At 43.8% G+C, this 12,864-nt stretch overlaps 1 protein-coding gene and 1 pseudogene across 1 annotated transcript in view; one reads left to right on the forward strand and one right to left on the reverse strand.

Moving 5' to 3' along the window:
• Positions 1–4,612, reverse strand: part of ZNF583 (zinc finger protein 583) — a 35,371-nt gene extending 30,759 nt beyond the window's left edge. Inside the window, exon 1 of the mRNA XM_012653620.1 lies at positions 4,514–4,612. Within this exon, the coding sequence (XP_012509074.1) occupies positions 4,514–4,522 (9 nt within the window). The 5' untranslated portion in view covers positions 4,523–4,612. The remainder of the gene's footprint in view (positions 1–4,513) is intronic.
• A 6,933-nt stretch (positions 4,613–11,545) lies between these two features.
• Positions 11,546–12,864, forward strand: part of LOC105817795 — a 2,202-nt pseudogene continuing 883 nt past the window's right edge.

Consider the following 12,864-nt stretch of genomic DNA (forward strand, 5'->3'; position numbering starts at 1 on the left):
ATTTCCTTTGCAAATAAAAATTGTCCTGAGACTCAATGTGTAAGGGGTAATAAAAGTTTATCTAACAGCTCTTCATAATCCCACTAAGTTTCAAAGATAGTTGGTAACTTATTATGCTACCTGAGAGACAATAATTTTAAGTACTATTAATTTAGTGAACATTTCAAAGTCTGATGATAAAATGTATCAAAAAATACAGCTCTCACTAGAGGAACATACACAATTGTGCATGTCTAACGAGCAAGAGAGTTTTTAAAATGTTATAATACAGCTCTTGAATAATACTACTGCATATCCAATTAAGGACCTTTATGATAACACGGAACAAGACTTCATTTGCTCCCGAAAAATTCAAAATGGGTGTTCTTCCTACCAAGATAAATCTGGTCTACACTTACCAGGGCTTGCTGTGTGGTGTGGTAAGTGCTCCTTAGCTTTGGTATGTCACAGAGCAAGGCTTGCTCTTACATTAGGCTGACACAGAGATAGCATTCAATGGTATACACCTAAACAGCTGTACTGATTTGTTAAATATTGAAATACCCCCACACTGGTTGGTAAACAGCTACTACACTGAGTCCTGCTAGTGACTACACCAGATTTCCCCACAATCCAGCAACTGAAGGTTAATGCCTAGTTCAGCAGTGGCCTCCAGGATCCCAGGAATGAAGCAAATTGCTAGGTAAAGTTCTTAAAAGACATTTTTTAGCTGCACACATGAACTAATGGATTCCAGGTTTTGAATGTCTGACATTTTCCTCTCAGCCGATGAGACCTGAATACTTTTTGAATATTTTAATGTTTATTTTGATTTGATAAAAATATACATACGATTGTCATCATTAAAGAAAATTAGAAAATAATGAGCAGTATTTCTACCCTCAGTGACTTTTTTCCTTTTTAAGTTAAAGAATTGGAAATCTTCTACCTCCACACCTAACCCCCTGTGTAACCCTATCTCCTAGAAGCAATCACAATTAAGTTAGTATATATTTGTCCAAATGTTTCCCTATACAGATATGTCTATGATTATGTGTATCTGTGACATCACTTTTGTTGGCTGGATAAAATTACATGGTATATATATGACATCTCTTATTTAATAACCCCATGCTTATTTTCAGTTAGGTGAACCTTTATTTTTCAAGATTCTGCAAAGGTCTCTAATTATTTTCTTAAAATAAATTTCTATACGTTCTTCTCTCCAATGAAACCAGGATTTCCCAAACTTACTTACCCTTACAAAAAATTTTAAATTACAGTATTTTGACCCAGCAAGAACAGAAACTCATGAAAAAATAATTTAGAGTGGGAGTAAAGTATTGACTTGCACTGAAGAAAATCCTAATAGGAGTTCTTCAGGTAGAAGGAAACTGAAAGAAAATGGAAGGAAAATGGAAGCATAGAAACACAGGAAGAAATTAAAAGTCCCAAAACAGTTAACTATAAACTAAATATAATAGTAAGAATATCTTGGAGTTAAATCACTATGTGTCTTATCCTGTTCAGGAAGTGGTAAGAATACTAATACAGAGGAAGATTACAGAAGCAAGAAAGATTATTACATAATGAGTAATTGATGCATGTTATCTTAGAGTAGCCACTGAAAGAATAAAAATTATGTATAATTAATAACATAATAAAGGAAAATACCTGATTTAACCAAAGGCAAAAAAGGAGAAATAAAGGAACAAAGAGCCGGTAGAATAAATGGAAAACAAATAGAAATACAGTAGGTTTAAGCCACATCTATAAATAATTATATTAAATGAAAATGTACTAAAAACTAATTTAAAGACCAAGATTATCAGTCTAGATTTTTAAAAAACAATGAAGTAAATGCTGTTTACAACAAGCATACTTTAAATATAATCTTTAGAAGCAGAGGTTCTCAAAAGATGAGCACTAAAACCATCCTGGGAAATTCAATAAAAATGTTTTCCTGGGACCCACCACCGGAGACTGTGATTCAGGAATTCTGGGGTGGGGTCCTAGGAACAGCTTGAGCCCATGGGCTCTATCTATTTTATATATCATACCCTCAATTTTTTCCTTCTTCCATTATCAACGCAGGGGCAGAAAAGAAGAAGTGGCTGGCTCCTGCTGTCCTGATCTCACTCACAGATGAGGAATTCATTCCTTTATTCATTCATATTTTTCTCTGCCAAATGTTGACTAACTGTCTACTACCTACCAGGCACTATTCTAAGTGTCGGGAATACAAAGAAGAACAAAACAAAGTTCCTGCCCTTGTGAAGTTAAAATTCTAACAGAGGAGAAAGACATTAAACATAAGGTAATACAATGTCGGGTAGTGTTAAATACTGTGACGAAAATAAAAGAAGGTAAAAGGTGACTGAAAGTGACAGGGGTGTTAATTGTAGATAAGATGGTCAAAGTAAGCCTAAGGAAGGGCTAATGTTTGAACGATAATCTGAGTGAAGTGGGTCCGCATGCCATACCAACATGTAGGGGGAAGAGAATTTCACAAAAGGGAGGAGCAAATGCAAAAGTTCAGAGACAGGAAGGAGCTTGGCTAGTTTGAGGAACAGCAAGTTCACCAGTGTAACTGGAGAAGAGAAAGGTAAAGACCTGTAGAAAATGAGGTCTGGGGTAGTCAGGAACTGGAGCACACAGGGCCTTATAGGCCGTGGTAAGGACACTGAATTTTATTCCAAGTAAGATGAGAAACCAGTGACATTTCTAGGCAGGGGAGTGAAAGAATGGGCCCCATCACAGTCTCTTCAAAGTATCCTCCTTCATTTTCTCCCACGCTCTTCAAATCATCACTCAACATCTATGTTACTGGCCCTCAATGTATATTACAACTTCTTACATCTGACTCAGTCACCGACTAGTGACATGGATATGTCACTTTCCTCCCTTGGCCTCTTTTTCCTCATTTGTAAAATGAGTAATTTGGACAAGATCATCCATAATTTTCTTCCTGGCTTTATCTTTTTTTTTTTTTTTTCTGGAAACAGAGTCTTGCTTTGTTGCCCAGATTAGGGTGTAGTGGCATCATCATAGCTCACTGTAACCTCAAACTCCTGGGCTCAATGATCCCTATGCCTCAGGCTCCTGAATAGCTGGGACCATGGGCACATGCCACCACAACCCAGCTAATTCTCACTTTACATCTTACAAGTCTAGGTCTGTGCTGTCCAATATAATAGCTGGCTATTTACATTTAAATCAATCAACATTAACAATTCAGTTCCTTAGTCACACCAGCACATACAAGTCTTGACAGCCACGGGTGGTTAGCGACTACTGCATTAGACAGTGCAGATATAGAACATTTCTATCATCAGCCATCACAGGAAGTTCTATTGGACAGCGCCACACTAGTTGACTCCTGCATCTTCCTCTTTACAACCATTCTCTGTATTTTTACTTAGCAGTTTATGTGGTTTTATTTTTTATATATAACCTATAGATTTAACCTCTATGTATTTTCTTCTGAGTATGAGGAAAATTATTTTTTCTAAATGAATAATCTATTCCTTCCCAGCTTGTTTAAAATAATATCAGTATATTATCACATAATAAGCAAACTAGCAGACACTCAATTCTATGAAGACAAAGACAGTGGCTATTGTTATTTACCACAGCACTTAATACACAGTCTGTAATAACTTCGTGTTTAGTGAATGAATAAACATTTTCCATTCTTATGGAATTCTTATACTTGCATTTGTTTCTCAACATTATATGCTGATCTTTTCATGTTTCTTCTGGCTCCCATTCCACACCATTTACTGCTTTCATTATTAAAGATTGATGTAGCTTTTTTAAAAAATGTAGATTCTGCTCCTCATTACTCTTTTTTTTTCAGAAAGTGTTTCGCTATTCTTCCATATTAATTCCACTAATCTTAACTGGATGACCTAGAATATCATAACCATGGCTTGCTACTAACTCAACCCGTCCCTAAAATAGGACCTCATTATTCCCATGGAATCCTACTATTCAAAGCCCACAGAATGCCTAGAAATATCCCTACTATAGCTGATCCACACTTTAATACACAAGACCCAACACATCCCATTCCTCAAAATCACCTCGAGTCGAGCAAGACCTTGCCATATTCTATGATTAAGACTACCCACCTGTCTTGCCTTCCTTTCAAACCCAGGTCTGTAGAAAAGCTCTATGCTAGCATTTACATCCGAACATAGACCCTGACCTCAATGAATCAAGTTACCACAATGAAGGCTTGCATATCCCACCAAAGAGTGTATTTTTGCCTCTCAAGAGCTCCTAACACTGAACATATAGGAGGTACTGAACTATTTCTTGAATGAAGATGAAAATGCTTCCTGTGGAAAAAAAGGAAGATAGCGGGGCTTTCTGGGACATTCTTTTACTGAAAAGGAAGACATGAGGAGCAAGTAAATCAATGGATGAATGGACCTTTGTTAGGCTGGGGAATTTGGAAGAACAGCAAAATGTTCACATAACCTGAAATATCAGTTGGGTATCAAGGAAGAGAGAAGAAACACTTCCTTACCTTGGACATGGCTTTAAGACTTTAAGAATTTATGACAGTTTTTCTGTCCTCCTCCTTCAGGTTCCTTTCTAAGAGTAGTATCCTGAGAAAGTAAAGCTGGAGAAGAGAAAAAAAAAAACAAAACCATAAAATGCCAGGCCTGCCCTGCAGCTCCCAGTATCAGCTGCCTAGAAACCCTCCTTTCTTTTTCTTTCCCCTTCTCCCTGTACCACATAAGCAGATTAGAAGAGTCACTGAACAAGTCATTCATATCTAAATTTACAATTCTTTTCCCCATGTGCTTTAGGTCTTAACAATATAATATACATTTTCTGTGCATAAATTATTTCTCATTTATAAACATTAACAACAATTACAGAATGACATTACCAAGTAGGGATTCTTCCCTCTTTTACAAATGAAGCCTGTTCATTGGTGAAATTATCCAAGGTGAGAAGTAATTGAGCCAAAATGGAAACCAGGTCTGACTTTTTAGTCTTTCCAGCAGATAATGATGTTGAAAGGAAATATGTACCCTCCCATTTCTGCAAGGATGAGACATAAAGCGACAAACTGAATGCCTCAGAGAAAGCATCTTTACACAGAGTGGATATCAGAGGGGCCATGTGGTCTGGAGGACACTGGACCAAAGAGTCAAGACACCTGCTTCTGGTCCTGGCTATGACAAACTCCACCTGAACACCAATCTCTTGACTTTTCTTCTTAGCGATTTCATCAGAGAGAAAGAGAGAGGAAGGGGAGGGGAAGGAAGGGCAAGCTATGTATGAACAGTCATCAGAACCTTTAAATCACGAGTTCTTTTCCACTATACTTCAATGCCTTGAAAAATAAAGCCACTACTTAAGCAGCAGCATAACTTAGTGGTAAGAACCACTAGTTGGGGATTAGAACACCTGAGCTCAAACACCTGATCCATCACCACTCACTACCTATGCAACCTTTGGCAAGTGAGGTAACCACTCCAAATGTGTTTCCCTACCAGTGAAATGGTAACTATTCCCTATTAAATGTTGGGAGAATCCTGAAATGACCTAAATAAAGCATTTAGCACAGTGATTGGCACATTCTTTGTGTTAAATAAATTTTAATCATCAGTCACTTATTTTCAGAAAGAACACCTAGTGGGTCTCCCTTTCCTTTTTCCTCTTCAATTCCTCACAGGCCCGAGAGACTAAGAGAGGAATGGAAAGACCTTCCCTGTACACCAGCAACCCAGTCTGCTTTCCAGGCCTAAGGCTAGGGCTTCCCTCTCAGTTTCTCCCTCTCCAGCTCTCTGCTCTTTTTCCAGCTCTCTTCCCCTCTTCTTCTCCCCTCCCCCTCTCCGTCTTTTCCTCTTCAGCTCAATCTGTCTCTCCCCAACAACAGTCTCCTAAACCCCAGAGCCACTGGCCTCCCCAGGCACCAACGCAGCCTCCCGCCCCCCACACAAACCGGACAGACGAACCACGCGAGCCTCCATGCCGGCACTCCCTGGCAGCCTGCGCACATGGTCCCACACTATAGCCCACCCTCCACTCACGAGGGGTCATAAAAGGCCACTCTGGGTGACCCTGTCACGTTCAGGATGACACATAGTGTTAAGTTACGCAACCTCACACAATCACACACACTGTCAGCTTCATAGTCACACTCACTCTCCCTCTCGCCACCAAGCACATCCTCAAACACTGTCAAATGGTCTCACATGGTCCCACAACACAGAGTCACGTACAGTCCCATACAGTGACATGGTCTCACACACTGTCACACGGTCCCACACCCAACAGTCACACACTGCTCACACACAATCACCATCACACACCGTGACATGGTCTCATCCTGTCCCACAGCCTCATACGATCCGAACTTCGTTCACACAGTCACCCACACTGTGACACACTCTCACACACTGTCGAACAGTCCCCCACACGGGTCATGCACACGATGACAGTCTGTCATACTGTTCCCACGCGGTCTCCCACGGTCCACACAGTGCTACAGTCTAACACTGTCACCCATTCTCAAACACGGTTTCAAATGGTCAGTCTCGCACGGTGCCACACTCTGTCACAGGCTCCCTCACACTCGGAGGCACGGGCTCTCACTGTGACACACGTCCTCACACACTTTCTCACACGCGGTGGCACGGCCGCTCCCGGCGCCAGCTCTGTCCGGCAGGCGCGCCCGCCACTGCCCTCCTCACCGCCGCCTCCCTGTCGGCGGGCAACCCCCTCGGCGCGGTCGGCGGGCCTGGCCAGGGCCGGGCTGTCTCTGGCCGCCGGCCGCGCTCACAAAGGCGCCGCGGCGCTCGTGCAGGCAGCAGGGGCCGCTGGGAAATGGAGTCCGGGCCGGCGTGGCGCAGAGGATCCTGGGACTGCTCGCTCCGGTCGCCGGCCGGCAGTCGGACAGGCCACTCGGTTGCGAGTCTTTGCTGCTCCACCTCCACCCCGAGGGCCTTCGGAACCAGAATCTGGACCAGCTGAGCCCTCTGAGGCCGTCTGTTTCACCACCCGCCCAGCCACCGGTCCCGCCCGAGGCCTTGGAGAGCCGGCTCGGACTGCGCAGGCTCAGCTCGCCATGCCGGCGCGCGTGGCGGGCGGGGCTGAGGTGCGCACGCGCAGCGGCTGGTCCCTGCTCGGGCTCTTAAGAGCAGAGCTGGGGAAACCGAGCTGGCAGAGCCCCCCAGGAGCGGGGGTGTGTGGGGTTAAAAGCTGGCTTCCTTTCTGTTTCTTCTTTCTCCGCCTTAAACTGTCTTTCTCTTGCCATTTATTGAGTGCCTACTGTGTTGGGCACTGTTGTAGGCTCTGGGGACACGGCAGTGAACAAGCAAAAATCCCCATCCTCACGGAGCTGACAGTCTAATGCGGGAGGAATTCAATGAAAAAAAAAAAAAAACCGGGAAAAAATGGGAAAGAAAAACGAACAATAAAAAAGCAAAAAAAAAAGTAAGCCCAGCGTTGTGGCGCATGCCTGTGATCCCAGCATTTTGGGAGGCGGAGATGGGAGGATTGCTTGAATCTAGCAGTTTGCGGCTGCAGTGAGCTATGATGAGGTCACTGCACTCCAGCCTGGGCAACAGAGTGAGACCCTATCTCAAAAATAAAGGTGAAACACAAAAATCCTCTCTGTGCATGTTCTGTAGTGTTAAAACTATTTCATGGTTGGTGGTCTTTTATCAGGAAAGAATGCTGGTCTCACCCTTAGGAAATAAAGCCAGATGGCTATTAGTGAGGGAGGGTGAAATGATGTGTCTGACCTCCCATCTCCTCATGACTGGGACTCAGTTTTAAGGTTTCTCTGGGATCTGCTTCGCAGAGAGGGGTCTGTTCAGTCATCAGGAGGCTAAGGATTTTATTTTTAGTTCACAAACTTTATGTAAGATATAACATCAGTAAATGTGAACTAAAATAAAATGTTAAGGCTCACCCTGCCCCCCACCCGCGCCCCCATCGGCTGACTAAATGGACCCCCTCGTGGCCAAAGGAATATCCTTAAACTAAATTGCCTGCTAGGAGGAGGGAGGTCAGACATGCCTCATCATGCCCCCCTCCCTTCTTGGAGACATCCTTTGTAACCCGTTAACAGGCCTAAGGGTATGCAAGACAAACCTGCAAGTCTTCGATTTACACAACAAATCTATGTCCGATGACTTATCTCTGATAAACAGCTCCTTATGTCGAAACATTACAAGCCTTGAGACAAAGCTTCATGTCTTTAACCAATTACAAGCCAAAGAATCTTCAAACCCACCCATAACCTGTAAGCCCCTACTTCGAGATGGCCCACCTTTTCAGGCCAAACCAATGTATGCCTCCCATGTATTGACTCATGACTTTACCTGTCACCCCTGTCTCCCTGAAATGTATAAAACCAAACTGTAACCCAACCACACCGAGTCCACTTGCTCAAGGCTTCTTGGGCGTGGCTCTGGGTCATGGTCCTCAAATTTGGCTCAGAGTAAATCTCTTTAAAATTGTTTTACAGAGTTTGGCTTTTTTTTTTCCATTGACAAGCTTCTGGATTACTTTGCATTACTCCTTCCAGGGAAGCCAGCCAGCATGTTCTAAAGACAATTAGCCCTATAGAGAAGCCCACATGGAGTGGAACTTGGTCTCTTACCCAAGGCCACCAGCAACTTGCCAGCCTTGTAACTTGAGACACCTGGAAGCAAATACTCAGGTCCCAGTGCAACCTTCAATTGACTAAAGCCCTGACACCTTTACTGTACCCAACTAAGCTGCTCCAAAATTCTTAACTCACAGACACAGTGAGAAATGATGAATGTTGTTGTTTTAAGCCATTATGTTTTGGTGTAATTGTTATGCAACAATAGGTATCTAATACAGAAAAGAAATTAAAATTATGGGAGACTACATTGAAAAATAAAAAATAGATCCAATTGACCCAACATATAATAGGTGGTCTAGCGTATTGCACATCTGGGTTATATGGTACAGCCTACTGCTCCTAGGCTACACCTGTACAGTATGTTACTGTCCTGAATACTGTATGCAACAGTGACACAATGGTAAGTATTTGTGAATCTAGACGTATCTAAACATAGAAAAAGTAATGTGCTGCGGTACTATTTTTGATGACTATGACATCACAAGGGGATAGGGATTTTTCAGCCCCATTATAATCCTATGGGACCACTATCATATATGTGGTCCATCATTGACTAAAACATCATCATATAGCACATGACTGTACTCCTCTCTTGGCCTTCCTATCTTGGTTAATGTTCCTGCTCTTCCAGTTATTCAGCCCCAAATACCCTAGAGTTACCCTAGATTCCTTTTTCTTGCTACCCCATCCAGGATGTCAGCAAATCCTGCCAGCTCCACCTTTAAAATATATACAGAATACAACCCTTTCTCACCTCCTCCTCTGGTACTGTCCTGTTCCTCGATCGGGCCTGAGGCAGGCATTCGGTGGAGGGGAGATGACTGGCCCAGAGCAGCTGTCTCTTCTGGGAAAGGAGGTCCAGAGCCCAGCAGCTCTGAACAAGCAGAGTAGGCAGCCTAGTTCACCTGCCTGAAACCTTAGTTTCTGACTCTGCTCTGGTCACACAGGCCAGCCACAGATGACCTGTCCCTGCTCAGGGGCCTGGGGTTCCTCATCTCCAGCCTTGTTGTGGCTTTGTGGTCTGGTCCAAACTTGTTCGCAGCTAGGTCACTGAGCTGATGGATGCTCAAAGTCACAGGAGGCCCAGCCGACTCATCCTACAGGACTGACCAAAGCCCTGATGTTAATTCCATCCTTTGTGTTCCTTTCTGGGAAATGTCCTCCACAGACAGAAGAGGTCCACCCCGGCACAAGACTGGAATGGCCCAGTGACCTCCTCCTCTGGGGCACCCTTGCACTCTATCTTTCCTGGGTCCCAGCCCAGAGTGCAGGGCTCCAGTCTCTTTGTTTGGTTCTGTTTCCAAGGGGCTCCATGGCCTCTATGACATCATGATGCAAATATCTTCTGTCTCCAACGATGGTTTCTCCAAGGTTCCACCACAGTAGCTCGCCCACCACTCAGAAGGCAGAGGTAGCATTTTCCCCACAGGTTCTGAGGTCTGGTTTGGCGGAAATACCGATTCATCCACTCCACCAGCTGTATGTCCTTAGCAAGTCATGTAAGCTCTCTCCATCTCTGTTTACTTCACATACAAAATGAGGAATATAATACCTATCTTATAGGTTTAGCAGATGCGAAGAACAAAGCACAGCTTTTAATATGATTGATTTGGAAATGTTGAAATCAGACATCTTTTTCAAAGACCAGGGAGTCTGAAGAATTAAAGAGGAAAGAAGAAAACAATTTTTTTTAAACCAAAGGGAGAGAATCCTGAGAGTTCAATTAGATAGAGCATGGCATTTGTTCTCTCTTCCTTCCCTCCTTCCTTACATCCTCATTCAAACCTGCTTAAGCCAGCACCAGGACTAGGATGAGGCACTAGAATGAAGCAGTAATCAAAACATATAACAGTTTAATGCAATAATTCTTAAAATCAAAATTAATACCAAAAAATCCATGAGGAAGAAAACATCAACATTTTAAATACAGACAAGATCTGATTACTGTATTAAACCAAGAAGTGAGTGAGCATAGAAAGATTGAATTTTACACCTTGAGAACCTGCAATTTCAGGTAGACAGAATCACAAATTCATCCTACCTGGTCTAACTCCTGGTTCAGTGTTGCCCTCCACTTCCTCATGCCTGTCGGGAGCTCAGGAACAAAGGCGGGCTCGGTGGACAGCTTCTGGTTCCCTTGGACATTCCTTTGTTACAGTGTGTGTGTGAGGAAAGGAAGAGGTTTCAAATCAATATAGTGACACTGGGAGCTACAAACCAGACAACTCTCTGGTGATTCTCTCTCTTTCCCCACTCTTACCTTCTCAGGATTTGGCCCCTTTCTAGTAAGAGAAAGTTATGGGAAGAAAAAAAATGGCCTCTTCACTACTGATGCAGTTCTTGATCTTTTTCTATGGAGGACTCTCGTCTTAGTCCACTTTGTGTCGCTGTAACAGAATACCTAAGACTGGGGAATTTACAAAGGACGGAAATTTATTTCTCACAGTTCTGTAGGCCGGGACGTCTAAGATCAAGTCACTGGCAGATTCACTGTCTGGTGAGGGTCCAGTCTCTGCCTCCAAGATGGTGCCTCACACACCGCATCCTCTGGAAGACGAGAATGCTGTGGCCTCACATGGTGGAAGGTGGAAGGCAGAAAGGGACAAACTCTATCAAGCCTTTTCCCATTCACAAGGGGAGAAGCCCTCATCACCAAACCACCTCTTAAAAGCCCCATCTCTTAATACTGTCACGTTGGCCATTAAGTTTCAACACCTGAATTTTTGAGGGGACGTACTTGAACCATAGCAACTGTCAAAAAAAGGTCTCAATTTTTCATGCCTGGAGCGCAATCTGATGATGTCATGTCTCTGCTACCTCCTGGACTGCATGGCCTTCACTTTGTGCCTTGTAAATCTATGTGGCTGCATTTGAGGTAGCTAGGGTCACTTGTGGCCTGCGCCACCTCAGAACGTCCTGGGCATGATGGCAGAAGGCAAGGAAGGACTCAGCAGGCGCACAAGAGGGAACTGCAGCCAAGCGGCATGCAATGCATCGCAGGTTTTCTATAGATGCCCATTGTCAGGTTGTGTGGGCTGAGCCCCTGGGCCACCTGGGGTGGGGCAGGCAAGGAGAAGCCCCTTACTGACTTGGGCCCAGTGGATGGACAAGAAACTGCTGGTCATGCCAGCCACCCACACCATTTGCTTCTGCAACCCCACTCTCTCCACCTCTTGGCAGAAGAACTGCAAGGAGTTCCATGGAGAGCATCAGGAGCATTGCGTCAGGGCATTGAGGCCAGCTTGCCTTCTCTCCATGCTGGGTTCTGCCATTACCCAGAGAACAACTAAAGAGACTCCCTGCAATTCCAGAACAAGGAGGTAAGCTGCAGAGAGTGACTTCACAGGAAGGGCTGCTTTGGAGGTTTGTCTTCCAGCGGACAACTTTCTGGGGTCCTCGTGCTTCTCCATCTTCCAATGACATCTTGGGCCTGCATAAGCTATAAACATAACTACTAAAGAAGGCTCTGCATCTTAAGTGAAGAAGGACTCTGACCAGTTAGCAGATGTAACCAAGGAGCAACCCAAAGTAGCAGCAAACCAACAGAATCAGCCATCTGATCCTGAGGAGCAAGGTTCCCAGCCATCTTCTGCAGCTTAAAGCCAAAGTAGTATACACTGCCAGAAGACACAGAAGGAGTCATCTAAGAGAAGGGGTATTTCTCAGTTCATACACCCTTGGCTAAAGAAACAAAAGTCACTTATTAGTGGCCAAAAATGGAGGAGATAAAAAAGAACCTACCCATGCAGCTACGGAAGAACAGGTCTTAGATAAAGAGGAACCCCTTCCAGAAGAAAAGAGACAGGCCAAGGGTGATGCTGAAGAAGTAGCTCAGAGGAAGCCAACTGGAGATTAAGGTTGACGTCAAGGAAGGAAAATCTTCCATAAGCAGAGCTGAGAGACAAACTGCTGAATTAGTAAGTAAGGAGAGAGAAGAGGAGAAGGTAAAGGAAATACAGAAAGACAAATCAGAAGGAGCAGCAGCAAAATGAGAGACCAAGAAAGTGCAAACCAATGAGCTAAAAGCAGAGAAGGCCTCTCAAAAAGCCACCAAGAAGACCAAAACTGTCCAGTGTAAAAGCAATCCTCTTAGATAGTACCAGATATAGCTGTGACTACTACATACAGCTGATAAGGGACAAGTGTTATTTGACACAGTGTGTGAACACCTCAATCTCTTGGAGAAGGATCACTTTGGACTTACGTTTCAGGAAAACCCTGGGCAAAAAAAAAAAAAAAAAAAA

Source organism: Propithecus coquereli, unplaced genomic scaffold, assembly GCF_000956105.1.
Source record: "Propithecus coquereli isolate 6110/MARCELLA unplaced genomic scaffold, Pcoq_1.0 Scaffold425, whole genome shotgun sequence".
NCBI lineage: Eukaryota > Metazoa > Chordata > Mammalia > Primates > Indriidae > Propithecus > Propithecus coquereli.